Raw genomic sequence first — 19,865 nt, 5'->3', positions numbered from 1 at the left:
TGGAGGTGGTGTGTCACGGGAGGCAGGCTTTGAGGCTTCAAAAACCCACACCAGGCCTAGCGCCTCTCATTCTGCTTCCTACTTGCCAAGAAGGATATGAGCTCTCAACTACTGTTCCAACATTATGCTTTCTGCCCTGTTCCCTCCCATAATGAAAGTGGACTCAAACCCTCACGGAACTGTGAACTCTAAATTAAAATCTTTCGCCCATGATGCTCATCGCAATGGATGTGAACTCACTTCTATATAGGTCCAATTAAAGCTCTTTTAAGATAAACCATAACACAGATGGGTCAAGTGATGAAATAAGCAGCAAGCAAGGAGCTGACAAAGGTGAAGTTATCTGAGGTTGCCTCCATGTCTTCCACAGGAAGATGGTGCGTAAGAATGAACTGGGTTCCAGGTGTCCTGGTTAGGCTACATTTAAAAGAATAACTGTAGGCATTTTCCACGTAGTAGTGGGATGTGTCCAGTTAAAATCTACAAGCAAGCTACAAGTGTAAGCAAATAGATTTTACAAATGTTAGTTACAAAGGTGGAAAGTAGATTTTAATTTTATCCCTGAGAGAAAAACAAAGAGACAAATTGCTTGAGATTGATGAAAAATGATGATAAATATGAGAAGTCAAATAATGTTTAAGAGAAGTGTCAGAAAGATACATAAAAAAGAACACAGAAATAGAATTCTAGGGCTGGGAAGATGACACAGTCAGTATTTGTCTTGTAAGGACATGAGACTCAGTGCCAGCACCCATGTAAGAGGCTGAGTGTGGAAGAACATAATGTTAATCCCAGTGCTGGAGATGTAGACTTGCAGAGGGCCACTGGAGTTCACTGGCCAGCCAGTATAGCCTAATTGGTAAGCTCTGGTCCACTGCAAAACTGTCTCTAAGGAGAAACAGATTCTGAGGAAGATACTCAGTCCCGTGGCTTACATATGTACTTGCAAGACATTATCATTCTCACACATGCACAAATATATATAAATGTATATATAGATATATAGATATGTAATATGAATAAAATAATAATTGTAAAAGTAATATTTTAAATTACCTTCAGCTGAAATAAAAATACTAGAGCCAACAACTTTATTCATAAGGAGAAGTTTATTTATCAAGAATTACTGAATTAAGAAGTGTCATTGGTTCAGGAGTTATGCATCCAAAAATGAGTAAGAAGTAAATACGTAAAACATCCGATAATCACCAAGAAGTAAATACACAAAACTAGTGAAAATAGAGAACCTGAGGCCTGACAAGATAAAGCTGTATACCAAGTCACTAGCCACATAGCCTGCTGATAAATGTATTGGATCTGTGAGACCCCATCGAAGAAGGAGAGAACTGACTCCTACAAGTTACACACACACACACACACACACACACACACACACACACACACACACAGAGAGAGAGAGAGAGAATGAGAGAGAGAGAATGAGAGAGAGAGAAGCAGACAGAGACAGAGACACAGACAGAGAGACACACACATGCACACATGCATGCCTGTACATGTGAACACATACACACATCCTAATGTAACCAAAAATTGTAATATAGAAATCCTGGCTTAAAATTTTCTGATAGTAAAAGACATTGTCAGCTAACTATATAGTTGTTTAAAAATCTGATGTTAAAAAAAGCTTAGTTTATAAAGAAAAACAATAGAAACATATTTTAAACTATAGTTTTTGTTATTCTTCATACTAAAATTATGGACAAGAAGCAAAAGTCAAATGTACTTATGTGGACCCATAATCACATGTATGTAGCTTAGGGGTAGAAACAGGAAGGTCAGAAGGCTAATGTTCACCTTAACTACATAGCAGTTTGAGGCTAGCCTATACTGGAAGCTACATTCCAGACTTCCCAGAGCTCTTGGTGGCCACTGTTTAGTTTTTGGTAGTATCTTCCTAGAAATAAGGCAGCAGAGTATGCAGCTCATCCTTCATGTCATTATAGCAATTCTTGCAAGATTAGTTTATTGGCCAGTTGACTGCAAGCTGGTGAATTAAAGGCTTTGAATAAATCATGTACCCATTCATTGAGTCACCCTGTGGTGTGAAAAATAACACCGCTACTCTGGAGGTTCACTGATTTTCCCTGACCTTTGTTTCAGCTTGTTCTAGCCCTCAAGGTTATCTGTGGATTAAGGATTCCATTCTCCCAAAGCTTTCCTAGGCATAAGCATAACCCTCATGTCCTTGCTGTGACTTCTGACTTCTTATGGCAGGACATTTCTTGGTGACCTAGGACATTTTATTTTGCAGATTTTCTGTCTGGAAAGAGGGTTAAGAAGGACAAGAAAGTCACTCCTTGCTATTACTCAGATGTTTCTAGAATGAATGATTCTTGGACTAGTTAAGTTCTGGAGTTGTAAAAGAGGAAACTCAATTGGCTGAGAAATACTTAAAGAAATGTTCAATAACCTTAACCACCCAGGAAATGCAAACCAAAGCTACTTTTAATTTTGATCTTACACTTGTCAGAATGGCTAAGATCAATAAAACAAGTGACAGTTTATGCTAGAGAGGATGTGGGTTAAGAGAACTCACTCACCTCCTGCTGGTGGTTGTATGCAAAGTATGAATGTTAGTATGATGTTTCCTTAGGAACATGGGAATCAATCTACCGCAAGATCTAAGTATAATGCTCTTGGGCATATACCAAAAGATACTTCATCCTACCCCAGAAACTCTTATTCAATTATATTCATTGCTTCTCAGTTCACAATACCCAGAAATTTTAAACAATCTACATGTCCCTCAAAAAAATGAATTTATAAAAACATGGTATATTTACACAATGGGGTATTACTCACCTGATTTTTAAACGAAATAATGAAATCTGCATATAAATGAATGGAACTAGAAAAAGAAATCATTCCAAGTCAGGTATACTAGGCCCAGAAAAACAAATATGACATATGTTTGCATATATGTAGATATTAGCTTTTAAGTCAGTGTAATAAAGCCACAACCCATATAACCATAGAAGTTAGGAATGGAATAAGGAACTAAATGGGAAAGAGATCTTTCTAGCAAAGGAAAATAGAGTAGTAATGGAAGAACCGAGGGTGATAAACAGGAGGATCAAGTGGGGAGGGGAGAGAAGTGAGGGACAAGGGAGAAAATATGGGGTAGAGAGCTGAAATTAGGGGTCATTTGAAAAGTTACAAGGAAAATTAATACAATAGAAAATTCTTAATATATGTACATATAGGAAGTCATATCTAAATGAAGTCACCAAGTAGTGGGGAGACAGAGTCCCAACTGACTATCACTTGTCATTAAATGATGCTTCCAGTACCAGAATTAGGTTATATTTAATTGAATTGTTGGCCAAAGTGTATACCATGGGAATCCCCAAACAGTGCAGGTAGTTACAATGGCTATAGCTTGCTCTCCTTAAATTCACACGAAAGGCCTCATTGCTAAGACAACACTTGCACAACTCATGAAACATAAGCCAAGCTTTTGCCTACATAGAGCCCTCCCCCCTACCATCTAGCATCTCTCAAACAAGAAGGGACCCTGCATGATATCAACAGAGAAATGCAAAGACCAACCCAGACTCAAATTCTCTGGTGGACAATGATGTCCTGCCTGCAAAATATGGTAGTTCAATGGTAACCCAGTTTATGTGGAAGTAATAAACCAACATATGCTTTTACTTAATGCCTTCCTAATGAGATGGAAATTATACCAGACAGTTCTTAGGTGACCAGGAACATGAGACTAGATAGCCTCAAAAGCCAAGGACTACTGTTCTTTAAAAATAGCAATAAAAGCACTCCTAATGACACTCTGCTCTTCTCATAGATCAGTGACTTGCTCATTCCTCATGAGAGAAGCTTCCTTCTGCAGAAGATGGGAACAAATGCAGAGGTCCACAAATGCAGTATGCAGAGCGTGAGAGACCTTGGAACACTCATCTTCAAATGGGATGTCAAAGCCAGAGGGGATAAAGGACAACAGGTAATCAAGGCCCTCTAAATCAAAAGAAAAAAGCATGCACAAACTCACAGAGACTGAGGCATCATACACAGGTCCTGCACTGCACAGCTCTACACCATGTTCTCTGTACACATAGTATGGCTTCCAGTTCGTGAACCAGTGGGTCTCTAACTCTTGTGCCTTCCCTTGGGCTCTTCTCCTTCTGTTTGTTTTCTCCAAGTTGATGTGTTAATTTTTTAGTTTATTATTATTATTGTCTTATTTTATTACTTTGTCTCATTTTTGTCACTATCCTTTAGAAGTCTGTTTATTTTCTGAGAGAGAAGTGAGTGGATTCTGATGAGAGGGAAGTGGGGAGGGTCTGAGGAGAGTAGACGGAGAGGAAACCATAACCAGGATCTATTATGTGGGGAAAAACATCTATTTTCAACAAAATGAAAAAAAAAAGGTGTGTAGAAAAAAGTGTGGAGTTGCAAAAGATTGATTTCCCACTCAGTCTGCCTCTGTGGAGCAATATATTTTATATGTCCTCATTTTACATATCTGAAATGTGGGGGGATCTTTTTATTAGTAGTTTTTGGTTGAAATTTATTTTTGGCGCAGAATTCATAGAAAGTTTAGACTACCTTGGCTTCATGTCTGACATAGTTGAGGAATGTTTGCCTTTGGCTGCTTTGGCATTATGGCTTCAGAAACAAAGCCTGGCAGATGTGAGTGCTAATGTTTGTGCTTGCTTAGTTCTGGAATTGGAAGGTACCTTCTGAAATGAGGAGACAGAGCATCCACACGCCTCCTGATCTACCATCTTCAAACGGTCATCCTAATTACAAAACTCAGCACAATGTCAATTGGACTACTGGATCTCGGAAAGACAAGGATGTATATGATTCCAACTTTGTGCTTAATGAGCTTATGACATTCCTAGGATTTTCTACTTTCTTGCCGGAATAAAAAAAAAAAAGCAATAGACTTGAAAACAATATGGATTCTGAGAAAACTGGACCTACATTAAAATCTTGCTTGAGGCAAAGAGCAATAAGGAAACTTAATAATGCTCCCCTTGAGTGCCAGACTGTGCCAAGTTCTGTGCAGAGATCTCCCCATGCAACAGTCATGAAAGCTTATGAGGCAACTTATCCCCACTCTCAAACACTAGTGCAGGCTCTCACAGAAGAAGAAAAGTAACAGGTCAGCCTCTTGTCATCTTTACACCAAAAATATGTCTGACTCGAAGGCTTCATTAGTAAACAACCAGATGTAGTGACTTAGTGAAGAAAATCCTCAGGGTTTTCTTTCTGCTACGCATAAAATTTTACTTTTAAATAATTAGCAGTAACAGCTACAACAGACATGGCATCCCACCTGACACATACTATACAAAGATTTATTCGTCTTGACCATATCAAAATCTAGTGCAGAAGGAAGTTTTCTGCTCCATCAGAAAGTCATCACTCGGTGCTTCAATTTCTACAGCTGGAAGTCACCCTTCCATTTGGATTTCACTGATCTTAACTCAGTCATATGATCTCCATTCAACCAGAGACAGTTGGACCAACTGTGCTGTGTATAAATGAGGAGGGCTCATTGTATAAACACAGTCTTCCTCGTTCACACTTGCAATTCATGACACATATCAGATACTCTCTCTTCAAGTGCTAACGGCTATCAACATTTAAGCCCACTCTTCCAGAACAGATGGATCTAAAGGCTCACTCTCCAATCGAATTTCTTTCTACACTACCGTTTGAATATTAAACAAACAATTAATACATACATATACTGTGACTGAATGAAGTGTACTGTGTCCAATAATTAAATAACTCAAGGTGAACTACTTTCTGAACACATGCATGACTTAATTTTTAGAACGTTGATTTTTCAGAGATATCTTTCTTAATGGGCAATGGGGCTATGTGAAATATTTTTCTCATAGCTTTATTCTCATGCATTAATTTTAAGACTTGACAACAGTAATATTTAAAGTACGTTATTGCCCCCAGTGCTAAGTCTGTTCACATAAAGGTGACAAATCTTACTAAGGACAGAAGTAAAAACAGATTTTTTTCAGATAATATAAAGTAGAATAGCATTGTTTTATAAGAGCATGTCAAAACAATCTTTTCAATAATCTGCTGGAGGTTCTGGATGTTGGCAGCATCTATCTGCCACAGACGACAGAGTGGGATTCCACTGCTCTAGGCAGGCGTCCCATCCATGTGCTTGCAAATTGAACTCTTGGTTTTATACTTTTACCAAATAAAAAAGTTACTCTATTTTATTTTGTAAAATAACGAAATGATATACTTATCTAGCAGCCTTCAGACTACGGTCTCCAGCACTAGGTTAATGCCAGAGTAGGCAATTTACACAGGGGCAAGTACTGTGGGGCATTACACAGACGGCCATTTATTCTCAATTCATAAATCAGCACATAAGGGTAGATGTTATGTCTAACAGGATGCTGTAAGCTCCATTTCTGTTCCCAGGCAGTGGGCCCAGAAGAAAATGCAGTGTCATGGAATTGTTTAAGCCACTAATCCCACTGATTTTATTTATAGAGATGCATACCGTGTCTCACAATGAGCATTGGCCATGCAGCAGAAAAGGTATCTCAAAGCTGGACACCCTGTGTACTTTCAGAACTACAGTGATGGCAGCCAACAGTGCCCTGCTAAAGGTCATGGCCGACTAAGAGCACCATTAGCCTGCTAATACACACCTGCACACTGGGGCAAACCTGCATTCCAGCAGCTCAGGGCTACTATAAAAGGGGCATTAATAGGGCAGGCTCTGCACATGGTTAACTTCCTAAAACATAGAAGCTAGGGCATTGCCATGGGCATCTGTGTTGTCTGCGGTTGGGGGAGGGTAGGAAGGAAATAGGCAGACGCTGTGGGCCAGCCTCTCCAGACTGAACACCAGGAAGCTTCAAGCTCTCTCCTAAGGGAACAAGGCAGAGAGCAATCAAGGAAGGCACCGAACACTGAAAAGCAATTCTGTAGGTGTTTAAGGGTTTCTAAATATAACCTACCTCTAAAGAAAGATGTGGAATCCTCTCAGTGTGTAAAATTTATTTTAAAAAATCATGAATTTGCCATATTTTAAAAATAATATTTACATTTTAAGACAAGAATATCTGCATCGCATACATTTTAAAAAGTGGTTGTATTCCTTTGTTTTTAAGCTTGCAATTAGCCTCCTGTTTAATTTGGGGGAAAGATGTGGCGTGATCTGACTAAGGCTTCACACCAACTTGCCAGTGGAGATTGATATATATATAACCTGGCCGTTACAACATATCCTTTCCTTCTTAGCATTGCATTGACATGCAGGGCCCTGGGTTATTGCTGAGCTAAATTCTCAAGTCCAATTAAGAAACACCAATTTAGAGAAATTAACCATTACTCATTAAGCATACGATTGTCAGGTGATAGCAATCGTGTAGTTGATAGAACACGTGACCACAAAACCAACTTACAAAAGAAACATCCTCGTAACTCACATGCCATCGTCAAGAAAACCAGTAAGGTGAGCAGCTGCTGTGTCTAGGATTCTAACAAGTGCACCCGAAATGGTGGCTCTGAATGGCTCCGAGGTGTAACTTCTAGCTCCCACTGGAGTGAGGTTACATTCCCACCTTCTGGTATCATCCATTTCGCTCTTTCAATAGTGCAAAGACGGCTCAGTGCACGTTCCTCTCATCTTTCCACTCATTCATCATTTTCAGCAACTGATGAATTACTTTCCATAGCCAATTCATCAGTCTTCCGAGTAAATGCAAAGGGTTTTTTCCCTTATCGATGCACCATCGCCATCTAGTGGTAACTGTGTGTAACTGTGTGGTAACATCGGGATATTCTCTAAAATGAGTTACCTGTTTCCCCCCAAGTCTTCAGACTGAATCCCACTGAGGAACTTACACGAAGTACAATCCTACAGAACCAATTTAGTGTAAGAAATACATGACAATTATTATCTGTGTGAATTATAATATCTTGACTTGATAAAGACTCAGGGAACTGTTTTATGAAAAAATTGAATGTGGTATAAAACCTATATAAGTGTATAAAATTAATAGACAAGGTATTGCGGGGAAGCTTGGCTGTGTGTGTGTGTGTGTGTGTGTGTGTGTGTGTGTGTGTGTGTGTGTGTGTGTGCACGCGCAAGAATAAGGACCTGAGTTCAGATCTTTAGACTCCAGGGAAAAGCAGGGGGCATTGCCATGGGTTTTATCTAGAGTTGGGGAGGGGAGGGCAAAATATGCAGATCCGAGGAGCCAGCCTCTCCAGGCAAAACACTGGGAAGGAAGCTTCAAGTTCAGTGTTAAGGGAACAGGTGGAAAGCAGAGAGTACTAAAGGAAGGCACCCAACATTTTCCTCTGGCTTCCCATGCAAACGACTGTATACACCTGCACGCAGAAGCGTGTAACATACAAGGGCAAGCCTCTCCTCCCCACCACACACACATCGCCCACAAAAAAGAAAATTTCATAACTAAAAAATTTCACTTTTCTTTCAGTACTTATGCTATAAAATTCAAGAAATACAATTATTTAGTAAATAGTCATTACAGAAAAAACATGTGTCAACATTTATTGATGAATAAACGGTACCTGGATTTCACTATACCTTTAAATCTTGAAAAACTAAACAAGCAGCTGATTGCTTCTGTTTCAACTTGAAGTACTGTCGATTATTTTATCCATTTGACTATATGCTGCTCACTTCAACCTAACTGCTACAGTCACTCAGTCTTTGGGTTCACAGCATCCGATGTTTAGGTCATTATTTCTGACTGTTTCAAAACCCATTTCTGTTATCATTTCAACACAAAGCTTGGGAGATTTGTGCAAACATATGTTGTTTGGGAGGCTGACGTGCTTGGGACTATGTAATCATTTCAAGTGTGTTTCAATATCTATGATCTAGTAACATATGAAGATCTTTATTCTCCCTGCCTTTCAAGCATATGACTTCTCACTGTACACTGTAATTTTATAAACGTGGACCTGGATTCCATTGCCTAGCCTAGGATCTGGATCCTGTTCACTCTAGAAGTGAGCTCCCTGACAGGTTACTCAATATCGCGTTACCAATTCTAAACACATGTACCCTTGAATATAACACACATACAGACACACACACACACACACACACACACACACACACACACACATGAAACAATAATAATGAAAGAATAAGAGTCCATGGATTTGAGAGGGAGCGAGAGGGCACAGGGGGAGTTGGAGGCAGAGCAGGGATGGATATGATATATAGCATTCATGTATGAAGTTCCCAAATAGTAAAAATTTTAGATAAAAAATCATGAATGACCTAAAGTTCTCTGTATGCCCAATTAATGAAGTAGAAAGAAGGCCAATCTACTATACTATTTGAGTATATTTAATATGTTATTAATTCCTCTATCTTGGTGTAATTTTGATTACTTTGCAGGCTGTATCTCTCCTCAGGGTTTTAATTTCGTCATTAGTGAGTGTTCTTTTAAGGTCTTCTGTCTGCTCTATTTTTGACTATATTATCTGAATCTGAGAATTTAGGAGACCTGAATTTGTGCCTCTCCTCTTTCTAGTGCTTATGCTGTGATATGTTACACTGTTTATGTATTTGAGACTTTTACTGTCAATTTTGGAGCAGGTAACAAAAATGAACTTTGGATAGTCAGATGAACACCTGTCATGGGATTGTCTTCCAAAATTTGTTTTAAAATTTACTTTTTATTTGTATGTATGTTTATGTTTGTGTCTGTGTCTTTGTGCACCATGCGTGTGGGTAGCTGTGGAGGCTGGAAGAGGCTATCAGTTCTCCTAAAGATGGAGTTACAGGCAGTTATGGGTCACTTGACAAGGGTACTGGAAACCAAACTTGGGGCCTCTGGGAAACCAGTAAGCACTCTTAACTGCTGACCCATCTTTCCAGGACAGCTTCTGAAAATGTTTGAGTTAAATCAGTGTGCCAGAACAAAAGTAGCTCCCACTACTTACTGCTCCTAGTGTGAAAAGAACTCTACTGTAAGATCCTTTTTCTGAAGACATCACAAACTTAATAGAATTTGGTTCTCATGTTGGTATTGACTAGGAAGCTTCCTCCTTGTTGGCAATTATGAAGACAGTTGGAGAGAAAATCTTCAACAGGATTACCTAGCTGTGAAAGTTGTGGACTACAATAATGACGAGTGTGGCAAGATATATACCCACAGATGCAACAGTGGTACGAGTGTTGTGGAATAACCAACTGTTCTCTGATTGGATTCAAGGTTCACTCCAGAAGAATCTATCCATGCTTAGTATTGTTAATCTGGTCAAGAACACATGGTTGGAAACTCATAGGTCTAAGGGGTAAGTAATACTGCTACTAATTCTGCAAAGTGGACAGCATATCAAAGTACTCTGAAATTTTTATCTTTATACCATAAAATATTATATCTTTATAATCTCATTAGATAAATTTCCTTTGCTTGGTGTTTAACACAGAAACTCATGATTGATCAAAATACAGATAAGTGTTAATGGAATGTTCAGTCACAAACAAGACAGCTTCATCAGCCAAGGCTCAGGCACCATCATGGAAAACAGAATAAGATTATTATCAGATCCAGAAGTCATGAGAACCAGAGTGAAATATTGTCTTCTTGGTGTGACAGGACAGCTGCATTTATGCATTCACAGCTGCATAAGACCTGAACACGTTCAATCTAGTCAACATTCTAGCACAGAAGAAAGAAGGGATCGTACATCTCCATCCCTAATTGAGAATATATTGACAGTTGGTGGCTTCTTTACAAGAGTCAGTTTTCTTTAAAGTGTGTTCCCTGGTAGAGGGATTACTTGCCAGTGAACTGGCGAGTCACCACTTTTGTGACTATATGGACAGGGCAAACTGCATTCTGGGTTAATATTTAAAAGCACAACAGGAAGCTGAAATTGGACAGGGAGGGAGAGATGTATCCAGGAGAAGATTTAGAGAAGAATGGTCCATCCTATAAATATGTTTGTTAAAGTAGCTCTGAAGTCGGTAAGCATTTATCCAGCTGAAAGTTATAGAAGCCAATTAAAAGAGAGCAACACGAATTGCTAAGAAAATTTACAGGTACATCTTTATAGAGATAGAACAGGATGGAAGCCATTGCTAAGATAGCCTATCTTAACCCGAGGCCTTGTCTACAGCAGTGAACGCAGTGAATGAGTTAACACTGAGAATGCAATGAGTGCATTCCTTACCTGACTGACTCCATATATATATATAGAGAGAGATAGTATGCTCAAATACAGGAAAATAGTATGCTCAACAAGAAATTGTTTTCATAGACTAAGTTAAGCAGGCAAAGTGAAAAATCAAATGTCACAAGTTTAAATTTTAGAAATCACGAACCTCTGCATCTGTTTACGTGCACGTTTTACATGCATACCGTCTCCGGTGATAATATGTATATTAAGTATGATAAGATGTTGGAGGTCTGAACTACAAAAGTTTTTAGAATTTATCTCTATCCCAAGGAAACAAAAATTGTTTTTAATAATCCTTTCTTCACCTATACCACAAGAACATTTGCCATTTAAATCGCTCACTTAACCATGTAGCTCGTCATTACTTTCATCCCATGTACTGTAAAGAAACAGTGCAGCAGCATTCACAACCCTCCTGCCATAAGAAAGCGGAATGTAGATTCCTATTAAAAGTGAATAATGATGTATCTAACCTCATTTTAATTCCAGTAATTGACTGGGGAAACAGGATGATCTATTAAAAGGACCATTGCTGGTCAAGCACTAATGAGAAAATATCTGAGTCACTGGCTGTCATGGTAACAGGGTATTATCCAAATCTGATCAGTATGCCCAGTAGCTACTGAAGTGATAGGCTACACTTCTAATTGTGTTTTCTCTACTTGCAAGATGGGTTCTGTGCTTCTCAGGGGTGAGAGTGTGGCACAGCTCTGTTGATCAGATAAGGAACAGATGACATGTTTGTAAATTAAGTTCACGCGTATAGCACCAAGGGGTAAATTAAACACTGGGAAGTTTTCAAAAATTACAAAAAAGTCTTGTTATTGCATTTCCAGATTTCTGAAAAAGACTACTTTTTCCATCTAACTTCAAATATGGTTAATGTAAAAGGAATTTGGTGAAAACCTGAAGATGAATCAGTAAGAAATCTTCCCAGGGAAGGATCCTCAAAACAGAATAGCTTAGAATGAACTCATCAAGAATCACAAGTAACCGAAAGTAATTAGGCCAGGTAGAAAGAAGCAGAAATTAGGGTAGGCAAAACTCATTAAAAAAATAAGAATAAATAGCAGAAAGTAGCCAGCCTTGTTGGCAGAAGCTGATAGAAGGATGTGTGATAGAAGGATAGAAGGAAGGGTTCAATGCTGCCCATGTGCTCCAGAGAACCTTCCTGTCACTGCCCGAGTGTCTGGATACACAGCTTCAGTGAATATTGAAATGTCTTTAGATCTGTCTACTTCTCTTTAATATCTTGAATGCCATTGGATCTTAAAGAAAATTGATTGTGGCCTCCTGGTCCTTTTAGCTGGATAGCTTCATTCTAAAAGGAAAACCTGTAGATTATCAGAGATGCAATAAATGCTGTCATGCATTATTGACTAGGATCCATGTGTCCTCTCAAAGCTGGTGCACATAAGCATCATTAATAAAACTTGCCCTGGAATGCTGGTTACCCTTGTTAACTGTGTCAGCATGTGGACTGAGCTTCACACGTATCAATATGAAAGTAACCAATCTACAGTTAATATAACGAAAGCCAAAGGTGCATTTATCTACAACATTCTACATTCTGAGGAGCGTGTACAATTTCAGAGTGCATAAACAGCTATTCTTTCAAAGGTGTCAGAGTGTGGAAACAGATCAAAGGGCCACTTTCCCTGAAGGAATCGGACTGTATAGGGAAGGTGTGCACTGACCTCGGATGGAAACAGCAGTCGGACAGCCAGTCACTGTGGCCAGATCCCGTAAGAATTACATTGCCCTTTGGGAGGCCCACCATCTTCCAGAGACGATCCTCACTACAGGAGACCAGATAGTCTCTGAAGGGGTGCATGACGATACTGTGCAGGAAGAAAGAAAGGGCATTATGGATGGATTTTCCAAGGCAAATGAAGAAATGCCAATGATCATCCTATTTTAACAAAGGCAGACTCAGTCTCAAAAACAGACTCTACATACCAGCTATAACTCTAATATCTGTCTCCTCACCATCAATCTGAGCAACACAATGGATCTAAGATTCCTCATTTACAAAAGGAAGATGTTGATTTGGGTGGTCATGAGTATATAATTCTGGGTTTAAAATAATATCTGGCTTTTTTTTTTCAGGGAGAAAAAACTGTACCAGTGACATTTTTGTGTGTCAGTGCTAGGGCATTAAGACCAATAAAATATTTATTATTAAAAAAAGAAAATCATTTTCAGAATACTGTCTGTCTTCATTCAGGTATTATTTTGTAAAAAATCATAATCACATTATTATAGTTTTATAATAAATGCTATTGAAACATTAACTTGGTGACCCACGAACTTCACAGTGAGGAAGAACTCTACTAACGTGCTACTTAAACTCATTTCAGCCAATGAGCAGTACACAAATTATGGTAATGAATTCAAGATGTATAAGGCAATTCCCATTTTATAAAGGCCTAGAGGGAAATGAGAAACAAGAATATAAAATTAATGATTAGCTCATTCAACATCATTATCTGAACTGGACCCCATCACTGTGACCATTAAATATAGAAGCTAAATTATTGTAAGATTGAGTCTACGATGTTAATGCTTGATATTTTATCTATGGCAATGATTTAATCTTATTTACGAAGAGTCTCATCTACATCTTATGATTCAGTGGATGTGGATGAGTCCCATGGTAAGTTCCTATTAAAATACCAACCTCAACATTAGCAACAAAATGTGCAATTTCTGCTTGGTCATTTCAGTTCTAACCTGTAGCATGCTTACACACCTAGACAGTACAATGAAATAAACCATGATTACAAAATAATACTGCACAGTTATTACTCTATGGCTGGTCTTGTTATTTTGCTCTGTAATATGGACTTTAGGAAATAAATTCCTGAAGAAATTATGTCTGTGATCAATTACTGCAAGTCTTTTACAACAAATTATATCCTCACTATCCTTTTTATTAATACTGCTAAGCCTCCAGATTATGAATAGAAATACCATTCTCTTACATTGACCTAGAGGCAGTGTCAGAGTTCAACAGTGTGCATTCGCCATGACTAAGGCTCTGGGTCTAGTGAAACTGCTTTACCTAGTTTCAGTATTTTACTGCTCTAAATAAAGACTGTGAAAGGAAAATTATTCATATTTTAGTTCATTGCAATGTTGGTTTTGACTTTCAGATGGCCAATTCAAGAAAGAAATTTATTACAGCTCAAACAGCTAAAGGATGCATTTATGGAACTTAATTAGCAGAAAAATATGATGTGAGGTAAAAATGTCAGATTGAAACGAATTCTGTACTCAAATACACACTGGAAGGCACAGCAAACCCTGGGAGCTCCTGAGTATGATATATGTTGGCTCACAGCTTTTCTGGCAGACACAGGCACACTTGACTAAGATGATAAATTACCCTCTTTAAGTGAAGATAACTAAAATCATTGATGTCTTTGCAAATTTTGAGAGATAAGTTTCCAAAATGACTTTTGTGAGGAGAGCTATTTGTAGAAGGCAGAGAATGGGATATAAACAGAAACTCGATAAAAGCAAATCAATTTGGAATTGTCCTTGCTGGACTTCCCCAGTCCTTCCACTTTGATGCTTCCTGTATAACATGGCAACAGTGTTTACCATTCCAAGTCTGTATGTTTGCACATGAGTGCACAAACATGCTTACACATGCATAGTAGTCCCCATTTTTTTTTTTTTGCAAGAGGTACAGTCCAAGTCGCCATTCCCACTGGACACATAAAACCTCCTATAGAGTTGTACTCAGGACATGTTTTTGCTTTCCTATGCACATATCATTTATGATAAAATTAAGCTTAGAAAATATGTACAGTAAAAGAAGATAGAAATTACTATTGATGACATAGAAATGTATACCACGTATTTTTACTCATGCTTTTCCCTCACGCAGGACTTGTCTTTTCTATTTCTGCCTGGCACTTTTCATACATTGTGCCCATAGCTGTAGAGGCCCGACATCTGGCACAACATATTTTTCTCTACATTTGATGAATGCATTTGTTCTTACCCTGGATTCTGGCAATTTCTTCCCATTTATCTATCTATCTATCTATCTATCTATCTATCTATCTATCTATCTATCTATCTATCTATTTTTAAGCAATTTTTGTCTTTTCTTAGTAAGCCAAGAATATTTCCCTGTTCACTTAGCGCTGGTACTTCACGGTTTTCTGGGACATATACGAATTGTCAGTGTTTTTGCCCTTGGGACCCTTAAAAAATGCTTATTTAGTCACAAGCACTTGGATATAATGACTTTTGTGAGTTCTGTTAAAAAGGGACTAGTGAGAAGGCAGTGTAGAGAGTGTATTTGCTGGCAAGAGCGATGTTTCCATTTCAGACAAGATACAGCAGGTTAGCACAATATTTTGTTATGTTATACACATGTAATCATATCCATTTTATATGTTATATTGTTTGTTTCTGTTTATGATATTTGGATCATAATTGACATTGTGTAATTAAAGTCATAGTAAGCAAAATCCACATAAAGAACTGTTTCAATATATTGGTGCAAATGTATGTATGCATGAAAATATATACCCTGTTGCATGTAAATGTACATGAAAAATACATATGAATCACCTTTTTATGATAAATATATAAACGCCTCGGACAAGCATTGATACTCCACTCTTGAATAGATCTATTTATAGATCTTTAAAAATAAAAATATCAAGCATAAATTGGAAGTACAGTTTTAATTATTCATTAAATGAGCATATTATGAGTCAAGAGGTGAAAGTCCAAGTTCAATAACTTCAGGGAAAAGAACCAGGAATATTTTCCCAAACAGAAGTAATGCATCATTTCCAACTCTATTATCATCACCTGCACTATCATTATCACCATCATCAACACCATCATTCTTCATCATCATCACTCCATCACCATCACAATCACTATCATCACCATATCACTTTCCTCCCTCCCTCCCTCCCTCCCTCCCTCCCTCCCTCCCTTCCTCCCTTCCTTCCTTCTTTATTCTTTCCTTCCTTCCTTTCTTTCCTTCTTTTTCTTTTTCTCCTTTTTCTTTCTCCTTCTTCCTCCCCTCCTGTCTTCCTCCTCGTCTTCCTAAACTCCCACACTATAGAATAGATGCTAATTCTTACGAGTGTAATGAAATCTCACACGATTGTTTTGTTTGCTGTACTTCAACATCAGCAGTGACTGCATGTTAGATACATGACTGAGTGATGGGCACTGGTGCTGTTCGTGTTACTCTTTTGATCCCAAGTAAACTGAACCAGACAGTGTGCATGTTGCTTAGTTTCACAGTTGAGGATGAGTGGAAGCTCACTTTGAGTCTAGGATGGTCTTGTTTTATGAGTGATGATTTTTTTAGTTACTGATAATCCTGAGGCATTTTTCCTAATTATATTTCAAAATACATTATGCATACAAACTCTTATTAAATGGACTTGATATGCTATCATCACCCATATATGCTTAAGTCATTTAGTCATTATTAAATCCAAGTTAAAGTACTCATCTGGTAAATGAGTAATACCACAAGTGTTAATGGTGTTAAAGAAACTAGAAGACCATCCTTTGCGGCTAAGATACTCTTTTGAAAACTGCTGGAGAAGCCAGATGAGCAACCTGTCCTAAAGTATCCACGGGAGCTCCTGGCAACGTGGAGTATATGTTGCATTTGTCAGGTTTAACTTTTTCCTTGTTCTAATATTTTAAGTCAAGTACTGTATATTAAGTTGTCAGAAGGAATAGATGTTTGATTTAATTATTTTCCCCACAGACATCTCTATGTACTACATGTAGAAGAGTATTTGATATACATAAATTCTTTAGGTGATTAATTCACTGAACATTTCCCCATCATACTTAGACTTGGCTGTGATAACTGTCTGCTTCTGACTTAGTCTTCTGAAGAAGCCAGAGTGGAAATCAACACTTTATGGGCATCAGTTTCTGGTTTCAATGTTGCAGCCATCAACTTTCTTAATCATTATAATACTGCCATTAAGTGGATTAAGTCCAACGATTACTTTTGCAGATGGAGGCACTGGGGCACAGAGAGGTGAGCTGATACACAAGGTTATGCAGGCAAGAATGGCAGAGCCAGGGAGAACTGGAGTGGACCGCCTCCAGAATCTTAATTACCAAGTCAGTTGAACTCAGGCCGCCAATTATCACTTCCTTGTTTTAGATAACAGGTGCAGAGCATCCGATCTCATTTATGTTAGATAGTTTAGTAAGATGCCTTTTAAAGTTTCTAAAGAAGAAATATGAATTAAAAAATCTCTAACTCTGTTCCTAGTATAGGAACCCTAATCCTAACTTCCTTAGTATAGGAAGCTACAATTGTTAGATTTCTTTTTCTGGAACTGGAAACTGGCTATGTTCAGATTGATAAATTGATGGGTTGAATAAGGCTGAGTGGGAAAGAACTGTTTATGATCTGAAGCAGAGGCTAGGTTACTTTTTCTGTAAAGGGACAGATCAGAAATATTTTACTCTATGGGCCCCAGAGTTTCTGATGCAACTATTCAATGTTACTATAGTAGTATGAAGGGAGCAAAGACACAGACTAAACAAAGAAGCTTAAGTGTGGTAGAATAAAACTTTATTTAGGGGCTGGATCACATTTGGCCTTTGACTAGAGTTTGATGATTGCTGTTTCTGTAGAATTTTCATGACATGAAATACATTAATGTTTCACAGTGTGGGCTCAGGTATAAGAAGTGAGTTTAAAGTTTTACTCCCGCATCATTAACTGTGTATCTTTAATACCTTTCATCAGCCTTAGCCCCTTATCTAAAGAATAGAAGTATCAGAGTACAGATACAGTAGACTTGTGGAAGTTACTTAAATTAGTACAGATAGAAGATTTGGAGCAGTGCTGGACAGGTGAGAACACAAAGGACATTATGATTATGCAGACAGTGTCATAAGGAACCCTGTTGCACCACAAAGGAGACATAGCCTTACCAAGGTTAGTCTGTCATTTGTAAAAAGTATGTTAAAAGAATAAGACTGAACACTGGTGTGGTGGTGCATGCCTTTAATCACCTCTGGGGAGGCAGATTAAGGCAGAAAGATGCCTAATAGACATTAGTTTGGGGATAGCCAGGTCTATATAGTGATTTCTAAGTCAGCCAAGACATCATAGTGAGACCCTGTCTAAATAAAAACCAAAACAACAAAAACATTGTTTAATAGTGTTACAAAAGTGTTACAAAAATAGCTTATATACATGTGAATTTATATGTGTATGTGTGTTTATATTTGTGTGTGTATGTATGTGTACACACACTTGTGTGCAAGAGTACATGCACATTGGAAGAACTACCTGATTGTGGTCAGCTATCTACAATGGTGCATTCTCTGATAAAATTAATCTAAACTTTGTTTCTAAATAACAACTTCCCACTCAACATGAGGGGATTTCTGTGCTGTCTTTCACAGTGAAGGGAGAATTCAGAAGAGACTCTCTTTCTACAGCTGAGCTCAGATTTCCAACTAGCAGAGGGGATGAGGGGAAACAGGTCCTTGTTGGGTCCTGGGCTCCCACATGAACATAGCAGGAGTCCTGTCCTCAGACTCTGGCTGCATATGCATGTCTCTCTGCAAAAACACCCTGACTTTCTCTCCCCAAGCTGTTTCCCAGAAGTCCTAATTAAGAAGAGTAATCTCCCACTTAACATCTTCCCAACACCTGTTCCAAGTGCCACGTAGTCACTTGACTTTAAACTTTGAATACAAGCGTTCTGCCTTTCTTTAACTTACTATTAATTATAATTACAAGACACGAAGACAAAGGCCTTGTCACCTCACTCCCAAGTTAATAAGCTTGTGACTAGGGTAGAAATAGTACAAGAAAACATCTTTGAGGTTCAAGAAAAGAAGTTGTGGGTGCATGCTAATTTTGAGTCTTAATCAAGCTATGTCCTGATGAAGTTTCCATGAAGTGTTTTGTTAAGCAATAGACCAGGCATGTTACATAAAACAATATACTGTAGCGTGAAGTTTTTATCTCTTTTATAATAAGACACATTCTTCAAGACCACATGGTAGCTCCTGAAATGCGTGCCTGTCTAAATTGCAACTGTTTTTCCTCATGGTGGAGTTACCGGGGATATTTTGGAGGGGATGCGTGTAGGTGTCTGGAGAACACTGCTAATTATCAGTAGGGTTGGTGACAGACGCCGCATGGTTAGACTTTTCCAAGGGAAGAGTGTTATTCCCAAAAAGATTGTCACAAGAAAGACTAATTAGATACCCTCGTCTTTGCTTTAGGTAATTCAGCTTTGTGAATGTTTCCTTCGCTTTGGGTCATAGGCTCTAATTATTGCCAAACAGAAGGTGCAGAGTGGTTTGAGAACAAATGAACTCTGAAATAACTCCTGTCCTGTGACCCTAGGCAACCACTTTCCTACCTGCTCTTAAAGAAAACACACACTCATGGCTGCTAGCTCCCCTCTGGCTTGCAATAGCACACACACACACACACACACACACACACACACACACAAACACACACACACACACTCCTCTGATGATTGCTTGCTCATCTAATAATAACTGTACCTTATGTTTAGATACGCATCTGGATAGGAACATTGGCTTTTCCCATTATTTAAACAAATATTTGCTAAGAAGATATGGTGTAGAGTACAAAACAGACAGACAGGCACAAT

General features: G+C 38.3%; 1 protein-coding gene across 10 annotated transcripts in view; it reads right to left on the bottom strand.

Moving 5' to 3' along the window:
• Positions 1–19,865, bottom strand: part of Spag16 (sperm associated antigen 16) — a 919,670-nt gene that overhangs the window by 496,122 nt on the left and 403,683 nt on the right. For 8 of the 10 annotated variants that reach the window (XR_005488954.2, XM_063267621.1, XM_039084101.2 and 5 more), the window contains one exon: positions 12,900–13,043. The exons of 1 other annotated variant lie outside the window; for it this stretch is intronic. Coding sequence is in view for 7 of the 9 variants with exons in the window: in XM_063267621.1 (XP_063123691.1) it covers positions 12,900–13,043 (144 nt within the window). In the remaining 2 variants the exon portion in view is untranslated. Of the gene's footprint in view, positions 1–12,899; positions 13,044–19,865 lie in introns of those variants that run through there. One more of the 10 variants, XR_005488955.2, reaches the window with a different exon arrangement.

This window comes from Rattus norvegicus, chromosome 9 (genome assembly GCF_036323735.1).
Source record: "Rattus norvegicus strain BN/NHsdMcwi chromosome 9, GRCr8, whole genome shotgun sequence".
Lineage (NCBI taxonomy): Eukaryota > Metazoa > Chordata > Mammalia > Rodentia > Muridae > Rattus > Rattus norvegicus.
This window is presented reverse-complemented; position numbering and strand designations above follow the sequence as displayed.